The sequence below is a fragment of the Chiloscyllium punctatum genome, chromosome 45, assembly GCF_047496795.1.
Source record: "Chiloscyllium punctatum isolate Juve2018m chromosome 45, sChiPun1.3, whole genome shotgun sequence".
NCBI classification, from domain to species: domain Eukaryota; kingdom Metazoa; phylum Chordata; class Chondrichthyes; order Orectolobiformes; family Hemiscylliidae; genus Chiloscyllium; species Chiloscyllium punctatum.
Window position 1 is genome coordinate 8,232,605 of NC_092783.1, and position 23,889 is coordinate 8,256,493.

At 38.1% G+C, this 23,889-nt stretch overlaps 1 protein-coding gene across 8 annotated transcripts in view; it reads left to right on the forward strand.

Annotated features, from left to right (window-relative positions):
- The window catches only part of LOC140467146 (neuron navigator 1-like), a 641,282-nt gene that overhangs the window by 457,628 nt on the left and 159,765 nt on the right, over positions 1–23,889 (forward strand). For all 8 annotated transcript variants that reach the window (XM_072563228.1, XM_072563227.1, XM_072563230.1 and 5 more), the window contains one exon: positions 21,632–21,770. In XM_072563228.1, coding sequence (XP_072419329.1) covers positions 21,632–21,770 — 139 coding nt within the window. The remainder of the gene's footprint in view (positions 1–21,631; positions 21,771–23,889) is intronic.

Here is a 23,889-nt window from a genome sequence, read left to right on the forward strand (position 1 = left end):
AATTCCTTCAAATGTAGAACAAAAGGGCTGACACCAGATCTTCTTACACAACAGTTCTTACTTCTTTCAGGAATACTTTAGGATTTTACAGACTCTGATCTTGGTCATTCTTGTGATAGAATACTAAAAAAAATGCTATTTTGAAAATAGTGTATTTCAATAGTGCACATTAATATTTTGGCCATAAACAGTATTCTGTGACTTTCTGCTAATTGTATTGACCTTGAATACCGGAAGAAATCAAATATTTGTCAAATATGGGCATGAAATTAATTTACAATCGACCTTAGTTTTTAAGTTGTGCTTCACATGAGGATTCGTGCTCATTAATGTTATTTTAAGTCATGGTGAATTATAAACAGTTGGAATTAAAATAATTTCTTTCAGAAAATACACTGACTGCAGCAGATTTTTATCTGATAGCTTTTGGAGTATTAAGATAATGTAAAACAAACATCCTCCTTGGTTTAAGAGTTTATCTGTTATCATTTCATGAGTGATCGAGTTGATGAAAGATATCATTTTCATAAGAAATTCTCAAACTTGTATGGCGGTAAATCACTTCAAAATTCAGTAATAGTGTGTAAACTATGCCTTATCTTGTACATCGAAGGATCACCAGAATGGGATTGCATCCTAAAATGCTAAATCTTTTTAACAATGCAATATTGCTTGCTGCTGTGTGCAAGATCAAAAATGAGGTTTTGGCATTAATAGCATTCACAGCATCTTGTTTAATGTATCTTTATCTCCCTAGGTAATTGCTCCATTGTTGACTGTATTGAATGAATGTACCAGAGTAATGAATGATACCTTATCTAGCATTTGAAATATTGAACACATTAATAACATTACTGCTACTACTAGCATTTTGTCTCCCTATTTGCTGTTAATATAGTAGAAATTCTATGGTCTATTATGTGGTATTCAGTAGAAACCAATGAATATTGCAAATTAAAAATAATTTCACAGCCTTTGCACCTTCTGGCACCAAACAAGTTTCTGAAATGCCACTGTATTCTTGCTCATGGTTCATTCTCCATGCCCCAAATGTTTTCCCTTGATCCTTGCCCTACTTGCTAATTGCAGTTATTTTAATCAACCTATTCAGATGTGTTATGACACCTCCTAGAGCTGTTGGGATTTGAACCCAGGCCACTGGCTGAGAGGTAGAGATGCTACCATTGCTCCACAAGGACCCCAAATTGTCAATCTGTTTAACTGTGTAGGTAGGAGGAACTGTGCACAATATTAAAGCCCCATATTAAGTTTATTAAACTTAAATGTCTAAAAGAAAACTAGCCAAAAATCCAACATTTCAAAATTGACCTGATAGGATTTATTCAACACAGTACCAATTGGATGAATTTGGGTGACAGTTGTGAATTGGGTTTTTACTAGAAAATCATCACCTGTCATTTTTAGTTTGTTTTGGTTTTGTTTCAACTAAGTATATTTTCATTAATGATTAACAATATGTGCCTAAATAACAAGCCAGACAGAAGTACAGGAAACTACTTTTTAACTGGCACCATACAGGTTAGACCTTTTAGATTTGATATGTCTTGAGTTTCAAGTAGTTATGTAATCAAATGTGACTTTGTTTTCATTTTGTTAAGGATATTCAAGAAATAATACTTTGAAGGACAATGAAAGTGAAAATAAACTCACAGTTGAAGCTTAATTTAAAATGGGAGAATTCTAGTTGCATCTCCACTTCAGTCTACTTCACTTGAGTGTTTGAATATCCCCATGTGTTTTTTTTTATTTAATGAGGAATTTCCTAGTTGTGAAACTGAGTAGCTGATGAAGAAGATTATGTATTGCACATTATGTATTGCACATAATGAATTGCTGAGGATTTACTGAGTTTTAGTGCCACGTGATGGGGCAATGGAGGTTCACATTTTTGCTGAATAATTTCAGGGCAGAAAGATGGTATTGAAGAAGATTTGTGGCTGAATTGTCACTTAGCTCTAGTACATGATCAAGGAGTGCCATAATTTGCTGTAGAAGAGACTGATATCCCAGCAACTGTTCCTTGCTTTAGATAGCAATTGCGTTGCCATTTGTGATAGGAAAAATAATTTTCTTTACAAAAGGACTACCTGCCAGAAGCCAAAAATTGGTATGGAAGCATTGTGAAAGAAAAAAAGTCTTCCTCCACTTACTTGAAATGAAAAAAAACTTCTATTTTTGGTACATTGAAAATCCACTGCCACATCAACAAGGTTAGTTTTTGCTCCAAGTTGTGATATAAATACAAAATTAATGCTTTGGTAAATGTTCCTGAGGTCTTTTCTGTGAGGTGAAATTGTAAAACCCATTACTCCTGTTTCAGTTTTTAATGGTTGACTTAACAGGATTGTGGAATAATCATAGATTGTGATTTTCTTCTTGCTTTTGTTGCCATGCGAAAATTACACAACTCCAGGAAAACACGGGATTGGATTTGTCCTCTTGAATGTTTACAAATATGGCATCTGGTCTTTTGGCTTTGCTTATACCCAATGTTGAAATATTCTAAAGCTAGAACAGCTGGAACTATTTTGAGATTTTGCAACTAACCATGTCATAAAAATCTACTAAACATTGCAGCAATGGGCTAGAATTGGTTTTTGGGAGTTTTACTAAAATTGCTGTTTAATGTGCTTAATAGGCAGTTATATTCAGCAATAGGCTGCATTGTATTCAGCCACATCTTTTATCCATCTTGTTTCTTCATAGTAAATTATGACTTAATATCATTCATACACATAAGGTTGGTAAATGTGCTGAGGCAAAAGTATGTGCGTACGAAGCTTAGAAATGGATGTGGATGTGGATGTGGAGTTGGTCTTGGTAGCCAGAACTGTCTGCTGAACTATATCCAATCTAAACAGAATATGGAGAGATTCCTCGGGGACACTTTCTTTTTTTTTGTAAAATTCACTTGTGGCTATTATTGGGTAAAGTCTGTGTCACATGACCTGACTTCACTTCCTGTAAATTCATCAGCTTTGTACAACATATGCCTAAGTTATGTATATCTCATCTTTTATTCCATTTGCACAAATAAAATCATGGAATCCCTATAATGTGGAAGAAGGCCATTCGGCCCATCTAGTCCACACTGACCTGCCAAAGAGCATCCTACCCAGAACCATCCCCTTTACCCTAGCCATGGCTGATCCACCTATCCTGCACACAGTGGGGAATTTAGCATGGCCAATGCACCTAACCTGCAAATCTTTGGACTTTTAGAGGAAACTGGAGCACCCGAAGGAAACCAACACATGGAGAATGTGCAAACTCCAAACAGCCAGTTGCCTGAGGCTGGAATTGAACCCGGGTGTCAAGTGCTATGAGGCAGCAGTGCTGACCACTGAGCCACCTTTAAGATCTTAATTCGGGTTAAATTATTTCATCTGTCATTAATCTTGAGCTGCAATTTTAAAAGATTACTGTGATGAAGGGGCAGAATATTTAGGTATAATGAATGGTAAAGAGACATACTACAAGATTCCGTATTATAAGCAGCAACGCTTCAATAAGTCATGATTTCCATTGTGGACTTTCAAGAAATACAGCGAGTTCCAAAATCTCATGCTGGAAAATCCTATGAGGTCAAAGAAATATGGATAGCTATCACATGAAGATCATAAGACTTTGTTGCAATTATGGCATGAAAAGCTAGCTTGCCTGCTTTGCATTTCACATGCTTTGCCTGTGAAGCTTTCCTGTACTACAACTCTGGCCCTGACACTCTGTATCTGGTGTCTGATTTACTGTGTTCGTTTGTCCAACTCATCCATGCCAACCAGATATCCCAACCCAATCTGTTCCCACCTGCCAGCATCCAGCCCATATCCCTCCAAACCCTTCCTATTCATAAAACCATCCAAATGCCTTTTAAATATTGCAATTGTACCAGCCTCCACCACTTCCTGTGGCAGCTCATTCCATACACGTATCACCCTCTGCATGAAAAAGTTGCTCCTTAGGTCGCTTTTATATCTTACCCCTCTCACCCTAAACCTATGCCCTCTGGTTCTGAACTCCCCCACCCCAGAGAAAAGACTTTGTCTATTTATCCTATCCATGCCCCTCATGATTTTGTAAACCTCTATAAGGTCACTCCTCAGCCTCCAACACTCCAGGGAAAACAGCCCTGGATTATTCAACCTCTCCCTATAGCTCAAATCTTCCCACCCTGGAAACATCCTTGTAAATTTTTTCTGAATCCTTTCAAGTTTCACAACATCTTTCTGATAGGAAGGAGACCAGAATTGTCCACAATATTTCAACAGTGGCCTAACCAATGTCCTGGACAGCCGCAACATGACTTCCCAACTCCTGTACTCAATACTCTGACCAATAAAGGAAAGCATACCAAACGCCTTCTTCACTATCCTATCTACCTGTGACTCCACTTTCAAGGAGCTATGAACCTGCACTCCAAGGTCTCTTTGTTCAGCAACACTCCCAAGGACCTTACCATTAAGCATATAAGTCCTGCTAAGATTTGCTTTTCCAAAGTGCAGCACCTCACATTTATCTAAATTAAACTTAACTGCCACTCCTCAGCCCATTGGCCCATTCGATCAAGATCCTGTTGTAATCTGAGGTAACCTTCATCACTGTCCACTACACCTTCAATTTTGGTGTCATCTGCAAACTTACTAACCGTACCTCTTGTGCTCACATCCAAATAATTTATGTAAATGATGAAAAGTAGCGGACCCAGCACCGATCCTTGTGGCACTCCACTGGTCACACTTGCCAAACAATTAATGCTTATTGTGAGCCGTAAGTACAATTTTTAAAATTTTGGTCTTTTTTAACCAGGCATAGTTAACTTTATGTGGATTTCTGATGCCTGTTCACTTCATCCTCACTAAACTGTTCTCTCAAAAACAGAATCTGTAACAGCCAAGTGTGACTAGCTTCTAGCTTATGTTTGCTTCAATGCTTCTCTTACCTAGTCTGAAGGAAAAGGCCTTGCCATTAATTGCTGTTCCTCTCTTGTTCATCTTTCCATGAAGTTGGCTGCAGGCTGCTGCAGCTGCCAACTGGCTGTCAGAGCAGTGAGAACTTTTTAAAATTTTAAGATTCGATTCCCTACAGTGTGGAAACAGGCCCTTCAGCCCAACCAGTCCACACTGACTCTCCAGAGAGTAACCCACCCAGACCCATTCCCCTACATTTACCCTGACTAATGCACCTAACACTATAGGCAATTTACCATGGCCAACTCACCTGACCTGCACATCTTTGGACTGTGGGAGGAAACCAGAGCTCCTAGAGGAAACCCACGCAGATACAGGGAGAATGTGCGCATTCCACACAGACAGTCTCCCGAGGCTGGAATCAAACCTGGGACCCTGGTGCTGTGAGGCAGCAGTGCTAACCACTGAGCTGCCGTGCTGGTTAAGTGTTCAGTCCTGCTGCCGGGTCCCCCAGAATTCTCCCCATTGCTTAACACCACAAAGGTCACAATGGTGCCCTTTACTGTTGTCATGGTCTAGCTAAATTGATTCCAGCCCACAATGCAAGTCACTTTTTTGTTTGTGCTGCAATGCCAACCATTGTTAGCTTTGCATTGGGGCATCTTATTACCCCCATCATCTTTCCTGTTACTGGGTGTAAGGACCTCTCGATTAATAGTAGTAGATGAAAAAAGTAGTGAATCTTCAAAGACCATTGCATAAAACAAGATGTACTTTACTGTATAATGGCTATTTTGATCCATCAGTCACAGATATTAGTGAACATTGAGGCAATATAAAACTTTATTTTCGTTCACAAGCTCTTTTCATCTCTCTATTCTCATTTTTCTCTTAGTAAGCTGTTTATGAAAAGTATTTGAACTTTGAATGACTCAACTGAGATTTCTGAATCCTACTGCAGATTTAAGTTCCTAAAAGTGCATTTCTTCTGTCATGTATCAATCTCAAGGGAGCAACAAAATGCCATCTTCATACCCTCTTCAATTCAGAATCGTACTTCTTTATTGCAAAACCATATAACATGTTGCTTACCCGAACACTAAACATCAGTGGCTAGACTTTATAACTAGAATAATGTTGAAGTCAACAGTATTCATCATTATAATAGCAAAAGCTGACAGCAATGTCTGTTGTACACAAACAAACATGCAGTTAAATGTGCCAGTCCAGAAATTGCCGTCACGAGATCCCCAGCTTCTCTACAGGGGATGCTGGTACTTGTGTTTTCCCAGAGGATTACTCCTGATACTTTGTGGAATTTGCTATCCTTCCCAACTTGTCATAATGGGGTAAATGTTGTTTCAGGGAATTTGCTGACACCATTCCTCCTTAATCTTGTTTTGTCTTGGGAATATTAAATGATTAGTGGTAGAAGTTATGCCAGACGTATCTACAGAGACACTGCTCTTGGATAACGAGGCATGGTAGCAATAAACACAACTCCAGTACTAGTGCTCATGAAATCACTGAGCATATAAGTAACTATTTCTTTTCAGTAAATTATCTCATCACAACAGATGTTTGTAACATCCATTAAAGGCACTGATATCAGGCACAACAAGTTCCACATGGGAAAGCTGGTGAAGTTTACTTTCTCTTGTTGAAAACCTATACATTTTGCTTCTCCAACAGGTGCATTTCCACTTTGTACATTGAGTTTGCATTAAACAAAAGAAAAGTTATACCCCCTATAAAAAGCTGTTGACTCCTAATGGAATAACATTATTAATATTTCAATCTTTTTTTTAAAAAATCACTTCCAAATGCATATCTGCCAGCACCAAAATTAGGTAAATGATTGCTTAAATCAGTATGCAGGAAATGCCAACATACCCTGGCTATCATTTTTGGGCTGCAATAAAGAGAATATAATGCTTCTGAAATTAGTGATATTGGGAAATGATTAGGTATACATTAAAATGGCCTGTGAAGAGTCATCAGTATGCATTGTAAGTGATATTGTGCTATGCAAATATGACTGCTTGAATGGAGTAGAGAGTACAGGAGGAATAATAGTTTTGGTTCACTTTCTTTCTAGAACTTTCCATGCACAAGACAACTCCAGAAAGGGATGTGAAGTAAAGAGTTTTTTTTAATATCCCCAGCCTCACCTGAACCAGTGTAGACACATTTGAGTTGAATGGCTTCCTGCTGCACAGTACCAATTGTATGATTCTGTAGTAGGGCAGCTAACCTGAAACAGCTGACCCACTTGACCTGACCAAATGGAATTATGCAAGCAAAGAAATGAAGATTTGCATTTCTGTAGCTTCTTTTGGGACCACAGGATGTCTCAAAACACTTTACAACCAGTGAAGTAATTTTGAAGGCTGATCCCTGTGTAATGCAGTTAGTTCCACAACACGATTAAAGAAGTTAGACCGTTACTTGTAGAACGTGAACTTTCCTTACCAATATTAGCTATGACGCAATTCCGGCCCCATTAGCTCAAATGCTCTGGCTGTTGCATAATTTTGTTATGACACAAGATTGTATGAGAACAAAGCTATCTAGTCATGTCAGAACCAACTGTATTGGAAACATTGCAGCAGGTTTATATATAGCTGTCTGTTTGTTGTGATGCTGATTTGAGGGGTAAATATTGTCTGATTTCTGAGGGAAAAGCTTGTGCTTTTCTTTGAAATAGCGTTCTGGGGCCTTGGAAACTGACACACCTCCACAGTGCATTAACACCAAACTTGTTTTTTTGTGTTCCAGTCCCAGGTGAGCTGAGAACCGAGAACCTTCAGTGCTACCAAGTGAGCTGTGCTGACACTTGTGCACCTGCTCCAACTCTGTGGGGTCTTCTCAATATGCAGATCAGACTCTAATGTCTCAGCACTCAATCTGCCACTTTAAATTGAGACTTGAAGAAGCTAGCAGTGATAACCTTGCCCGCCCAGCTCAACCTAATTGATAAATAGGCAAAAAGTCCCAAAAGCTGAGTTCAAAAATTAGGTAAAACATTTTGTCTGCCTCTTTTCTGTCTTGGGCCTACCCTGACTGCAATTCCACTCCTGAATCACTTCAGGGTTTATTCAGAGTTTAGTCTCCAGGGTTAGCTTCTTATCAGCTGAGTGTGAGCAGCAGGCAGTTGATTCCCACTCTCTCCTTCCCCATGAAGTCAGAAAGCTGCATGTTAATGAAATCCAGCTGTTAAAATGTAGCAAAGCTCCCTGCAATAGCTCTTAGGCCACCCACCTACTTCACTGTGCTCCTGTCTGGGTGTTAAGATTGAAACCATTGACATATTTTTGTACAGAATATCATTTGACCCTGACCTCTGCCAAGTATAAGCCCACTCATTTATGTCCTCATCTTTTTTTCTCATCAAATCAATCCCAGTTTCTACATTTAGTCCATACATTTTTAAAAATATTCTTCAAGTAATCTGCATGAACAATGGTAGTAATAAATAACATTTGGAAATTGTGGACATTCTGCACGATCTTTTGCTGATCCACGTGTCAATATTATGACAAACCTAGCTTTCTTTTAAATAAAAACCCTTGAAATCAATGTTATATAACATTTAAAGCTGGCTGGAATCTTATGCCTGGAAAATTAGACGGACTGAAATGTTAAAATAGGCAGTTCCATGTTTTTCACCTATTTTGTCTCGACTTTGTTAACTCTGATCTGTAGATTGTAAAGCAGATCAAGGTTATATTAAAAATTCAGTTTCCACAATTGCTCGAGACAGAATTTCCATATGAGACATTTGAAAGGGTATACATTGGAGGCAAGGGATCTTTTGAATAGCAGAGCAGGCTCAATGGGCCCAATGACCTACACCTGCCCCTAGTGTCTAAGTTTTGACCCTACTCAGCAGTTCCTCTGCAACAGTCTAGTGTACGTTGTGTGATTCTACAAAAGAAGGCACATTCAAAGACTGTCGAAAGGGTGTGTTAGCTGTGCCTCTGCCAACTAAGGTCCTGGCGCACTTAACTGGCAAAGAGTGTGGGAACCTGTCCTCTCATGGAACAGGTCAGATGAGAGGCAGGTGCAGAATTGTGCCATCTGCAATCAGAATGGCTGCCATGTAACATGAGTCTGTTACATCAAGCAATGGTAATGGTCAGCTTAGCCTAAAACTTGGCCATAGATTCAGGTGGACATATGCAGTGCTGACCCACATGAAAGGGACTATGGAGTGCCCCAATAAACAATGTTTTTTGCAGCCAATGTTGTATCAATCCATTTTAGTAGCATCCTATAAAAGGCCATGTGTGAAACTGCTTTGTTATTTTGCTCATTCCCTACCCCTTTTTCCTGCTTTTGCATATTGGGTTTTAATTCCATCCTCAATTTGTCAAGGTGACTTTCATGGATTTTGAAACACGGTACAGATATTAACATTTCTGAATATTTGCTTAATTAGCACGAAGCTCAGTTTGAATTGTCCCCATTCCCTTAAAGTTTGGCACACTAAATATTAATCACCCATCATCATGCCTTTCTGAACCTGTACTTGAGATTTGAACCATTTCCTAATCGCTTACAACTGACCTATTTCCATGCCTGAATGTAACACATCAGTAAGCAAGTCATCAAGGTTCCATGTTGAGCAAAAGCTTCAAAGTACAATATTGAACACTCACTTGCTGTTATAGTTACTCATACAAGATTAATGTTGCTGAAGATTTAGCAATGTTCAATTTTTATGCTACCAAGCAATTACAAGGCTAATTATATGGGAGCCAGCCTGTATTCACTCCAGAAGGTGACATTTTAACACATGGTAGTACTATTTAATGCAGAAGCATCATTTCTCTGTTCATGATTCAAAACAGTGTATGTTTAATTTACTACAATCATCCCACGATGAGCAAATTGGATCTAAACCGGTTTCTCCAATATTTGTTGCACTGTAATAAATGTGCTTACCCTGTGGACAGAATTGTTTGCAGTTAACTGTTACTTGGCCAACTCAGAGTGTCTCATACTCTAGAGTTTTTCTTGCACTTCAGTGCAAAGAACATTTTGTACCATAACGTGAAGTGTAAGTTGACAATCCTATAGAGATCAATGGGATATCTGATATCTTTGTGAAAGATGGGACTATGAGTTAAGGATTGGGAAGAAACTGAGAAATCAGCGGGAAATAATGTTACGATGAGATGGGGAGGGTTAAGATGACTTCCCTCTCTCCCTGCATCTCTTTTTCACCACAATAATTATCTTCTTTTTCATTTGTTTGCCAGTTAGTGAATGCTTACCTGTCTTGACACACATTGGCCAAGAGGCAGTTTACAGTGTGTCCTTTCTGGGCCAGAAAGGTTTGATTGACAATTGCACATAAAATAACAATGTCATTTACACAATTCTTATAGTGCTGAGTATGAAGCTTAACTCTCTATGGTGAGCTTAAAAGACAAATGTAGAAAGTCAGCAATTCTTAAAAATGATGTGGAGGATAAGAGTGAATTATAAATTGCATGAAGCAAATGATGTAATGCTGCAAGTAAATCCATATATTATAGTGATTTGTGACTCATGGTGTATTTGTTATATGTTGATTCATGTGGGCATCGCTGGCGAGACCAATATTCATTGCCTAGACAATTTGATGATGGTAATAATGTTGAACTACAGCAGTCATTGATCCCAGTGAATTCGCAATACTTTATAGGGTGAGGAATTTCAGCATTTTGAGTGACAATGAAAGATAGAATACCAAGAAAGGTGGTGAGTTTGATGCCCTGATGCATTTGATGCCCTTGCCCATCTAGATTGTAAAGGTTGCAGGTTTGTGAAGTATTGTTGAAATCCTGGCAAATTGTTGCAGAGCATCATGTTGATATAATGTATTGAAATCAGTGTGTTGAGGCTGAAGAACAGAAAAGTCTTTAAGTTGGGAGAAGTAGGCTGCTTTGGATGATGAATTTGATGAAGTCCAATTTATTGTGTGTTGAAGCCACACTCATGCAGGCAAATGGAATGTATTCATTGATTTATCGCCCATTTAGTAGGTGGTGGAAGTTCTTCCAGGAAATAAATCCCTCACCATGGGATAGTTACAGTAATTACCTGGTCGGTCTAGTTAAGTTTTTGTTCAGTGGAGACCCTTGGATGATGGGGATTTCATGATTGTAATATGTTGAATGTCAAATAGGATGTAGTTAATATTTTACCCAGTGCTTGTGTGGTGTGAATATTCTTTGCCATCTAATATTTTGTTCCACATGAGCATGGACAGCTTTAGCTCTTTAGAAATTGTGAATTTGATCATATTGAATACCAATCCAGTCATCATATTAGAAGATAACTTTGAGCACTGATTAGGGGCAAAATATTGGCAAGGACAAATCCAGAGTTGTGTGGCAATGTTTATCAAGAGCAAGTGATGGTCTCTTTTCTCTTGATGAGGGAAGGCAACAAGGTGACTCTTTAATGAATTATGAAAGGTTCTCACAGAATGGACATGTGTCAATGTGTAAAACTACAGGGTATCGATGTAAGATAGCTCGGGGAATTGTGACACTTGAGACACACTCTTACAAGAAGTGACATTCTTTGAATTTATTCTTTCATGAAGTGTAGGTGCTTGCTTTAGTTGTCCATTTCCACATTGCCCTCGAACTAAGTGATTTTTCCAAAGCATTTCAGATCAATCATGTTGCTATGGATCTGGAGTCACATGTAGAAAGTCCAGATCAGGTGAGGATCTATTTCATTTTCGAAATAACTTTTGCAAAAACTCCACCTAGTTTACTACAATTGGCAGTTTCATGGTCTTAATTACTGCAAATTGTTTCCACTTCCAACAGAATTATTAATTATATTTCAATTCCACCAGTTGCCCTGGTAGGATTTGAACTAGTGTCTCCTAAGCAATAGCTTCAGTCTCTAAATTACTCAGTGATGATGTTACCACTGTGTCACCATCTCCCCTGATTGAGCAGATTGCATCATATTTAAGGGCAGTTTAAATAGGTCGACATGAGAGAAGGGAATATAAGGCTGTTAGGTGAGGATCCCGAAACCTCGATTTTACTGCTCCTCGGATGCTGCCTGAACTGCTGTGCTTTTCCAGCACCACTAATCTAGAATCTGGTTTCTAGCATCTGCAGTCATTGTTTTTACCTCATTGGGAGTGGCTTAAGTGGAGCATGATTGGGCTGAATGGATCTTTGTGAGCTGTACATCCCATGTAATCCTTTGTATTGGGCTGAAGCAATTGGTTTGCTACTGCCACAGCTAATTTTATTTGTGCTACTTGAGTCTCCAGACAGTGGAGAGTTTTTTCCCAGTGACTTTTTATCATTCATGTGATGTGGATGTCACTGGCTAGACCAGCATTTATTGCTCATTCTTAATTGCTCTTAAGAATGTGGCGGTGAATTGCCCTCTTGAACTGTTGCAATTTCTTTGGTGCTATTAAGGAGGGTGTTGCAACCCTTGACTCAATGGTATATTTTATTGTGGCTTACGTCTTGTCTGGTTGTGTGCCTATGTATCTGCTGCCATAATCCTTCTAGATTGTCCTAGTCAAAAGTTTAAAAGGTGCTGTCTAATGAGTCTGGATGGATTTCTGCAGTGCATCTTGTAGATGATGCATAGTATTGCTATTAAATGTCAGAGGTGGAGAGAATGAATGTTTGTGGATATGGTGCCAATGAAATTGGCTGCTTTGTCCTGGATGGTGTCAAGCTTCTTGCGTGTTGTTGGAGCTGCACCCTTCCAAAGAAATCAGAGGTATTCCTTTGCATTTCTCCCTTCTGTTGTGCTCTGGCAGCTTGATACTGCATTCAATTTAATGTTTCTTTGATGTGAGGGCAACTCATTCAATTTCTCCTTGAATTCTACTATTTTGTCCATGTTTGGTTGGATGAAGATTGCAGTGTGATCTGGAGCCATGTCATCTTGTCAGAAATGAGAATGTTTTAAATTTCTGAATTTAAAAGTGGATTTTACTCGTAAGTAGCAATGCGTTGTGAACTCTCCTTTATTTTCCTAAATTTTTATTCCTCTTTATAGAATTGAGTAGTATTTTTCTTCACCTCATGCTTTTTATCATTACATCTGCTGCAACACAGAACCATCATTCATCTACTTGTAGTGTATTATCCCTCAGGCACCCAAAAGGGACATTAATGGCATATGAACATTTTAAAAAATCTGGATAGCTTACAGTTTTTATAGAATGTGTGCTGCACTATTCATTTGTCTCTCTATTTTCTATTGTGTCAAATTTTAGTTTCATTTTAAGCAAATGTTACTCCAAGCTGGTAACACACGATATAAAACAAACAGCACTTAGCTAGCATTTGCTGTACAGAACAAAGCAATTTCATCCCAAAGGATGAATATTCAGTGTCACAAACTTGGACCAAGCTGCTTTTATATCATCCTATATATTAATCATATAATCAACTTCATACACTCGCAGAAGGTTGACATGATTGTAACAAACTAATAACAATCTATTTCAGTTCACCACCAAAAGTAAGGCAAAATTGCAAGAAATTTGGGAATACGTGCTAGCAAATTTAATGGAATTCATTCAAGTGCAATTAAGTACTCATTTCAAAGAATTGTTGAAAGCTATTTTCCTCTGGAGATGTCTGACCTACTGTGATATTGAACGGGAAAGGATTTTGACAGCTTTTCTTAACTAAATGACAGATTAAAACCAAGCATCATTATCCAATATCCTGTACAAGTTTAGGTACCATTCATTGTACAGCTGTCACGTAAATGCCACAGGGCCCATATTACATTTTTTAAAGAGGTGAATCGGTCATTAAGTTTTTTTTGCTACTGTAAATCTGTTCTTCAGAATAATTTCAGCAAAGTAAAAGAATTTGGAACAAAATTTTAAAATTGTTGAAGTTTTTCTTAATTCACTTCAGTTACTTGATGATCGGTCACTTTGCAGGTAGGAACTTTAGTTCATGAATATATGAACAGGAAGGGTTTAGAAGGACATTGGCCAAATGCTGATAAATGGGATTAGATTTAATTTAGGATATCGGATCAGCATGGACGAGTTGGACCGAAAGGTCTGTTTCCATGCTGTATATCTCTGTTACTCTTATAGTAAAATGAACAGCGTAATTTCACATTGAACATTGTCACAATAAATGGCACTCTAACCAATAGAATGATTAATTAAGCCCTGTGTTTTTAGGGAGCTGACAGGTACTTGTACCCTTCAGAGAGCCAGGCCAAATGTCTTGAGATCTGGCTGAATCTCAGGGCCAGAACTGATTTAAATGTTTTGACTCTGTTTTCTCAGTCTGCAGAGTGGCTAGGAAAGGGTGGACGCTAAGAAATTGTTTCTGTTAGGCGAGGAGACTAGGACCCATGGGCACAGCCTTAGAATTAGAGGGGGTCAATTCAGAACAGAAATGCGGAGACATTTCTTCAGCCAGAGAGTGGTGGGCCTGTGGAATTCATTGCCGCGGAGTGCAGTGGAGGCCGGGACGCTAAATGTCTTCAAGGCAGCGATTGATAAATTCTTGATGTCACAAGGAATTAAGGGCTACGGGGAGAATGCAGGTAAGTGGAGTTGAAATGCCCATCAGCCATGATTAAATGGCGGAGTGGACTCGATGGGCCAAATGGCCTTACTTCCACTCCTATGTCTTATGGTCTTATGGAAATAAAATCAATGTTATCTATGTTGGAAGCTGACTGGGCAGAGATTTTAGTTTTTGAACTGATCTTCTATTCACCCTGCTGGCTTACAGCTCTCACCTTCAAAGCTTCATTAAGCCAAATCCTTGAAAACAAGCAGTTGTAATTTTGCCCTCCCTTGAGTTGGTGAGAGAAATGGTAAGGAGGAGAAATAATTGGGTGAGTTGGTCCTGGATAGAGATTTTTCACTATAGCATCAATTAAGTGCTGGGAGAGACTGTGCACACTGGTGAATTGATCACCAGTAGGAGTGCCAGGGTGGTTAGCACTGCCATCTCACAATGCCAGGGACCCAGGTTTGATTGGAGTCTTCAGCGACTGTTTGCGTGGAGTTTGCACATTCTCCCTGTATCTGCGTAGGTTTCCTCTGGGTTTTCCAGTTTCCTCCCACAGTCTAAAGATGTGTAGACTAGGCGGATTGGCCTGGGAATAGGCTAGGAAGGGATGGGTTTGGCTGGGATGCTCTTAAAAGGGTCAGTGCAGACTCAATGGGCTGATTGGCTGGCTTATGCACCATAGGGATTTTATGATTCTAAGCTCTAATCAATTTGCCAGCATTGATCCTAAAGTGGCAACTTAATGTCCACTAAATGATGTCAATGCACCATTGTCCTTATTTCTTGCCTTCCTGGGCATTGGTACAGGGTAAATGCCCTGTAGGGTTCGGGGTCTTCTGAAACCCACCCTCTTGTTCCTGACAGACTGGCTAACAATCCATAAAACTTCACAGCGCTGAGGTAGCACCCCAAAGCTGAATCAGTGATTCTGTTATGAAAAATCTGATTTGATCATTGCCATGTTCTCTCTTGCTAAGGAGCTATTCTTCATTTTTAATTAAAATAAAGGTGCTGTCACTAAAGGGCAAATGGATTCTGTCACTTAAACATTTAAAACATTAGTGCTGCTTGCTTATAGAAATGTTAGCATGTTTTCTGTTTTTAGAGAACAGCAAAAGGTGCTATTTCACCTGTAGTAATCTGATAATCAGGTTATATTAATTTGACCAAATAAAAGTCATTAGTGAACAGAATGGTGACACAGCATTGCTAGAACCCCAGTGCAATATATCATGGTGGATTGTATTTCAGATCCCTCACCTATTCTATTATAGACCTGTCAGGCAGACTGAGTCTGTCCACAAACAAGTACTGTAAATTCAAACAGTTGATGCAGAGCAACATTTGCAGAGATTTGGGATCAGATTGTGGATTACTGATGCCCTAAAAAGTGCAAAGTTGGACTGGGTTAGGCTGGTTGCCTTTATATGATATATTGTAATTGCCAGTCACCATCTCAGATGATTTGTTCTGCTGACCATAGCATTGCACGTCGAAGCAATTGAGTTATGTTATGAGAGAACAGTTTGCCTATAATTGCAAAGCAGTGTCCAGGTATTTTTAAAATGTTGTTTCAAAACAGTCTGAACTTGCAATCTTTTGGGTACGGATATCCTATCATAACATACTACCTAAAACAGATTGTTTCAGATTTCTTCTACTGGGACAGTTGATTTTACTCTCATGCCCGGGGACAGATTTTGCAGACTGGAAAGATTCCTCAGCCATTTTAAAATGGAGAGCCAAGACCCAGATGTGGAAGTCATGCTCCCATTTCTGACAATCCAATGTTTGCCACAACGGGGTGTAGTTCAGGCATGACTGTTAGGAGGAAACCTGAACTCAAGTTCATTTGAACTTGGTGTTAATTATAAACATACCTTTGTTTTGGCTGTTACAGAGGCCTTAACCCACATAGTGGGAGTCACACATGTATGCAGTAGATGATAGCCTCATGAATGTTGAATAAGTTCTGTTCAACTGTCATGACTGAAGTTCTTTAACCCCACTCTTTAAACATGAAAAGCAAGAGGCTAAAGCTGTCAATGGGAGTTTTAAAACAAAGTCAGGGCACATGGTGTATGTTAGGAAATAAATTATCTGGTTTTGCATTTTCAATAGAAGTCCTTGACACTTGAGCAAGGGCTATTTGTTACATACAGTCAGTCAGTTCCAAAAGCTACAGTTATTTCAGAAGGGGTTCAGAGTTAGCATTTCTGTTGACCATTTCAAGAGCCTATTAAAGGATTTGCTGTTTTTGATGTAGAATCTAAATACATAGGTGTTTATTTCTGTGGGGGATTTTAAAGCTTCTAATGAGCGTCATGAAAACTTTTTACACTATTTGTGTAGGAGTAGAAATTGTATTCCATTTTATTCTTCATCTCCATGCAGCTCATGAAGAGTGTCCATATTGGATATAGTTAGTGTAGCTACAGAAGTTGAGTGGGTAATTTGAAGGGGAATACCTTAGGGGGCCTGAGTTGGTATGGGAGTAGTATGGGGGAATGAGGGGCCGGTGAGATTCTGGGTAGAGTACATGACTAGCATGGAGGTGTCACAGGTGGTGCGAGGAGTGAGGGCTATAAATTCTCGTATCTTCTAAGGCAACTGGCTTAACGAAACCAAGAAGCAAAACAGGCCATCCGATTGTCCACCTGCAGCCTCCTCGGATCTGCTTCCTGACAGTACCAGCCTGTCTTTTCCAATGGGAAAGTTGGGTCTAATGTAAACCAAAATGGGTCTGCCAAATTGACTCCAACAAAGTACCTTGGTAACAAAATATATTTTCTACTTTTATTTTCACATCTGTGTGTTTCAAGCATTATTTTACCAAATGTCAAATTGTACAATTACAACACCCCGTTGTAATCTGACTGACAGAATGGTGATAACTTTAATCATGCAATAGGAATGCTTATGGAGGATTACAAAGGAAATCTGGCTGAGTTTATCCATGCCAGTGATTTATAATCCATTCAACCATTTCCCACCATTACCCATCCAAATTTCTCATCACTGTCTATTCCTTTTAAACTTCAGACCTGTCTGCTTCCCTTTAATTGCCTGTATTCAGTTTGTTTCAACTTCACACAGGACATAACTGTAAATGGCATGGAGTGCCACTTAATCAATTAAAAATATTTAATTTATGTAGTAAGTTTTCTAGTGACTTTATGCTAGAAAATAAGTTTCATGATATACTCATTCTTTTTTTTGTATGTAATGATTTGCTTTAAATTGATGCGAAAGAAACTTCCACTATAACTTGCCACAAATTCTCAATTACTGACTGGAAACTATTTTCAATTCAGAACTAAAAACTTCCTAAACCAGTGTGCAATAAGAATAACACTTTTTTAAAAATGTAAAATGATGCCATAATGGGCTTTATTCACTTAATTGAACATTTTAATAGCACTACATTTAAATGGATCTTTACTGTAATAACATTCCATCAATGAGGCAACTGGCCTCTTTTAGAGTTGTCATTAAATCGTTGTAAAGCAAGACTCTTCCAGTGTTCCTCTTTCTCTTCCTTTTTGAGTTTGATGAAGTTTTTACCATAGTACGGATTTTGGTGATTAGTCAAAGACCTGATTCCAATTATCGAATTAAGATTTGATAAACCGAGGAATAACTGACAGCATTAAGAAATGTAGTGCATTAGAACAAAAAAGCGTGTGTAAAGATTGAATTGAGAGAAAAGGAAAATTGTGAAAAGATTAACGACTTTGAGGTTGATTCAATAAAAGCTATAGTAAAAATTATCTGTTGGAATGATTCCAATAGTTTGTTTTCCTGAATTGGAGTAGTCGATTGGTATTACAAAAACAATTTATTTTTTCATTGAGAAAAACACATGCAACATGTTTAGTAATTGGCTCAACTTTCTGTGGCACTTTAATTGGTAATCAGTGTGTGAATGATGCAATTTTATGAAGCTCAAGGGGGATTGAGAATTAACCATTCTTGGTGCAAATTTCCCAGGCAATAATAATTTGCAATTCACATCTTCCCCAGAAGTTGATCATCGACTTATTAATAATACCAAAAGCCTATAAACTCCCTTTGGCAGCAGAATCTGTGCTATTGTTATGTGGCCTCCAGTGACTAGCCAGTCCTTTTACAACTTCATTCTACCTTATTTAAAATATTCATAAAATTATAAATAGAACCTATTTGCTTTAGTTGTACCTCTGAAAATGTATTTAAGTATACTTTGTGAGTGTGGTAACTGGCATTGTTATAAATGTTTCTGGCGTGTCTGTATGGAAGCTTTATAAAAATCTAAGAGGCTGTTAAATCACACAAGCATTCTCAATTAGTTTAAATCAACAGCAGCATCAACATATATTGAATTGAAATAACAAACATTTGGGATTAAATAAGCATAAATTAAATAAAATTTACTTTGACTAATATTCCATTATCTTGTTGGTTGATGAGAGGTGGAGAAAATTGGATAATTTTAAAAAACTTTTAAAATTCTAACTTGCACTTCGCATTCAATATCTAATAGGGTTCCTCTCCAAACGTTATGTTCCTAAAGTTGAAACTAACGTGTCCATATTCCTGATTTACACTTTCAGTAGGTAAGATTAATCACCGGAAATGCAGTCAAAAAAATCTATCCCTTTCAATTCTAAATGAGAGTAAATCTACAAAAACAGCATAACTTTTTAAGTTCAATTGGCGAATATATTTTGCATATGTAAATTTGGCTCATTTGGACATTTGACAATCAAATTTCCATACATGTTGAGCAATAAACCCAAATGAAAAGCTAGAAGATTTGCCCAAAAATAAGAATGATTGACACAGACTGCTTTTAATAATAAATAACTTTCATTCAGCATACAAGTTCACCTTGTAAGTTTGCCTAAAGATAAAATATCAATTGACATGAAATCTACTGGTTTCCAACAGCAAGCAACAAACACAAAGTGACACAATGTATGATTTCATTTACAAAGTAATTCAAAATATTAGTAAACATGTAATTCCAAGGCTTGAATTATTAAAGGTTATGCAGAACTTAAAATTAATGTTTTATTTTTGTAGGTCATTCTTTGCCTACAAAATATTGGAATTACAGGCAGAAAAGATTTTTTCAATATGCTTATTTTATCCTGTAAATTGCTTTGCCATTAATATTTTAAGCTATAATGCTGATTTGAATTGTTAAATTCATTATCTACTGTCCTCCTCCTGCAATAAGTTATGATTGCATGCATATAAATGTCAATATAGTTTAGCCTCAGCATGAATAGACATGATTTATTCCTGCCGATTCCAGAAATTAACCTGTCCTGAATGGAGTTAACTCATGCACCTTTTAGCACTACCTATTTTATTTCTGTTTATGCTTGATGGTTTCATACATACTTCAGTTTTAATTATTTTTCTCAACAGGAAATGTTAGTGCTTCTGTGACCATTCTTGTTAAACTACTATCTGCTTCTGGACCACGATCATTTTCTCCTTGTTGCAATTGTTTATAGGCATCATTTCATAGTTATCATTTCTCTACTTTCTATTTGCAAAAGTTATTTTACTTTGGCATCCTTCCTCATCCCTCCCATCTCTGGCATGTATGTACAAGCTTAATTGGCAGGTACGCTTCAGCTAGTCACCTACTGTCCTCCTCAGCTATGTGTGAGAAGATTTGCAAGCACACAGTTCAGTTACCTTCGATGAATGATCCCTTTTCTTGACTGACAATCTTACCCAAGCCAAAAATGCACCATGTTACAACACAGTGAAAACCTGTCAACATGCTGTCGCTGTTCTGCTGATGATGCCTTAGACAATCCTCAGTTAGAAGGCTCACTTTTTAGTATTTAAGCCTCAATTTTCCAGAGGTGTCATTTTTGTTTTAAACTGGTTCCTGTGTATGTTAAAATAATGCTGATCAGACAAAAAGATTTGGTTGTCTGCCAGCCCATGGGTCTTCAGGTCATTAGCACTTCTATTTTGTTTGCAAAATAACTTTATCACCCCATAATGATTAGACTCATAAATCTAACTGTAGAAGCTGTTGTAGGTAATCTTCTCAGTTGAGCATGTAATATGCTGGTATCAAGATCTCTCCCCACTATTTTACTGGAAACAATTGTCTGAAAAATTCTGCAAAATCATTAATGAAATCCGAAATAAAAAAAACTTGATAAACTCAGCAGCTTCATCAATATCTCTTGTTGCCAAGCTTATTGAATTGGGGTAAAAGGTGGTTTTGGTTATAGAACAAGTTTGTACTGAAATCTGTAAATAATGACAATTTTTGTTTTGTACTCAATTCATTTATTTTATCCTTCATTAAAATAGTGGACAGATGATCTTGATAAGATTTTCTTCATCATTTGTGCAACAATAAATGGAGAAGTCAAATGTCAGATTTGAACTCTGTAAAGTTAATGTGAGAAACCATTTAACATAACCATAATGACAAAAGTCAGAAATAAAATCAGGAAAAGGAAACAGAGTCCAAAGTTGGACCTCGAGCAATAATGAACAGTTTCTTTAAACATAGACTTTATATCTCATATCTGTCTTTTCCATTTGCATCTAACCCCTAAAGTGCTGTACAGATTAAATTGTGTATTTAAAGGTAATGAATTATTACATTTTCTTCAGAACTAATGGACATGGCAATGGAATAAGTAGTGAATGAGAGCATTGATTTTCACAGCCATGATTAACTCTAATTAGTTTATTGAAAATGTTGAAATCCACTGATCGGTTATAGCAACTGGGTCAGATTGAGTATGAATTATCTAGAGTCAAAAAGTGTGGTGCTGAAAAAGCACAGCCAGTCAGGCAGCATCCAAGGAGCAGGAGAGTCAACGTTTTGAGCATAAGCTCTTCATCCTCACCTGCATCTGCAGCCCTCACTTTCTTCTTGTGAATTATCCAGTCCAACTGGAAGAATTGGAATTTTATGTGGAGGGGTAAACTGGATGGACCAAAAGGAGTATTCCACCTGTGCTTATTTTTGTCATCTTTGCAGCAATGCATATAAAATGTTTGACAGTTTAATCAAATGTTCCAAATATTTTGTAGAAACCTGATGAGCAGAGACTTTTACAATTGATTTTATTGCTGATCAGTGTAATGAGTTTTTATTATATCTTTTTTTAACTTTATTTTCATTGTTTGTTGCAGTTGGGATGAAAGTAGTTCTGTAAGCAGTGGCCTCAGTGACACCTCTGACAACCTGAGTTCTGAAGATTTAAATGCAAGTTCATCTCTCAACTCTTATCCAACTACACCAGTTGCTTCCAGAAGAAATTCTGGGATAGCGGTAAGCAAAATATTGTTTTAATAACATGTTCGAGATTTTCTTCAAAAAAATCCTTCTCTGGACCATCAGGATAATTCTAGGTTAAAGATCACACGACACCAGGTTATAGTCCAACAGGTTTAATTGGAAGCACACTAGCTTTCGGAGTGACGCTCCTTCATCAGGTGGTTGTGGAGGACACAATTGTAAGGCACAGAATTTATAGCAAAAATTTACAGTGTGATGTAACTGAAATTATGCATTGAAAAATACCTTGATTGTTTGTTGAATCTTTCATCTGTTCAAATACCATGATAGTTTCACTTCTTTCATGTGTAAGTCACAAAACCTTTTCTTAAAAGTTGCATTCTCGGATATGTTGAATATGTTGAAATCAGGATAATTCAAGCCTCTGTTGCCAGAGGCTAAAGTTATAGACAAAAAAACTGCAGATGCTGGAATCCAAGGTAGACAACCAGGAGGCTGGAAGAACACAGCAAGCCAGGCAGCATCAAGAGGTGGAGAAGTCAACATTTCATGTGTAACTCTTCTTCAGGACTAGGGGTGGGTGTAAGGGGAGCTGCAGTTAAAGGGTGGGGTGAGGAGGTTTGGGGGGGTGGGGGGCAGGGTGGTCAGGTGGCGTTAGGTGAACGCAGGTAGAGGGTACGACCTGATTGGTTGATGAGTGGAATGAATCCAGTTGGTCATTCGAAGGACCAGTCGATGAGAGGAATGGAAGGGAAGTGGAGGGGCTGGGAAGGGGTTGGCTGATGGGAAGGGAAATAATTTGAAATTGGAGAACAGAGTGTTGAGTCCTCCGGGCTGTAGGCAGCCCAGGCAGAAGATGAGGTGTTGGTCCTCAAATTTGCGGTCTGATTTGCTGTGGCAATGAAAGAGGCCAAGAATTGCTGTGGCAATACATTGAAATACTGACTGCTCCAACTCCTGATGCTGCCTGGCTTGCTGTGTTCTTCCAGCCTCCCGCCGGTCTAGAGAGGCTATAATTATTTCTGTTATTGGAGAACTATTATTTTCAAGGATGTAACAGTTGCTACTGTTCTTGTCTTTATCACAAAGAGCCATTTGGTGCCTATTTTAAATTTTACTGTCCACTAGCTTGGATTAAATATTGTAATATGAATGTAGTTCCACCTAATGAGAAAACAACCCTTATGTATGTGATGTTTCTCCATCTCCTTTTTTTTTAATCTCATGTTTTTGTATCAATCATGAAAGAAATAAAGAACTGCGCATTTCTCAAGCTTTTTAACAAGCCCCCTACTTTTTTTTTATTTGAGAATTTTTGCCAAGTATTATATGACTATGTTGTTTTACACAATCCCCTTTTGTTCGAACATACTACTTGGGTGCAAGCCAAGAAGTGTGTTATAACACTTTGTTTTTGGCACACAACAGGACAGTGGCAAAGGGGCATGATTGATGTTTCATGCAAATGGGAAGTAAAGGGACTGAAGCTATATAGTTTTGCACAGGCGCTAGAGCCCACTGTGTCTATGCTTCGTAATATGTAATGTGGAAAGCAGCCAAATAAACATTTATAATCCAGTGTATTATAACAGAAAGCAGAGCAATTTGTACAGTAGTGCAGCTGTATTAATGTTAACTTTTGAAAGACATATATAGCAATGATTATATTTGCTTGTAACTGCTCATCTGTAGTCAGGAATTTACAGTAAAGACATTTACCAGATGCAGCAACGATACGTGATGCTTTCTTTAGCACACAAATGTCTGTGTGTGTGTGTATAAATTATGGTGTTCCACTTTGAGACTGAAAGAAGATTGTCTTCTGAAACTGACATCCACTACCTATACTGCAGACGGTGAATGTGGCAAGCTGTAAATGCCAGTAGGAGAAGTAAGTCTGGACAAAACAAAAGCTGGTTTTCTGATGCTAGTTTTTCAGTCGTGAGTTTGGACATTAATCCTGAAGCAAAATCTTTGCTCTTGCCTAAGTTGTTTTTTTTTCCAGTCAAGCATAACAATACTGTGAAGAATATTCTTAACCATGCACCTAGACAAACTATGCTCTGTCTTTTTTCTTTCTGCTTTTGAAGTGGTAGGACTACAGGGAGCAGTGGACAGTAACCATGAAATAAAAGTAGTGTGTTCATACAAC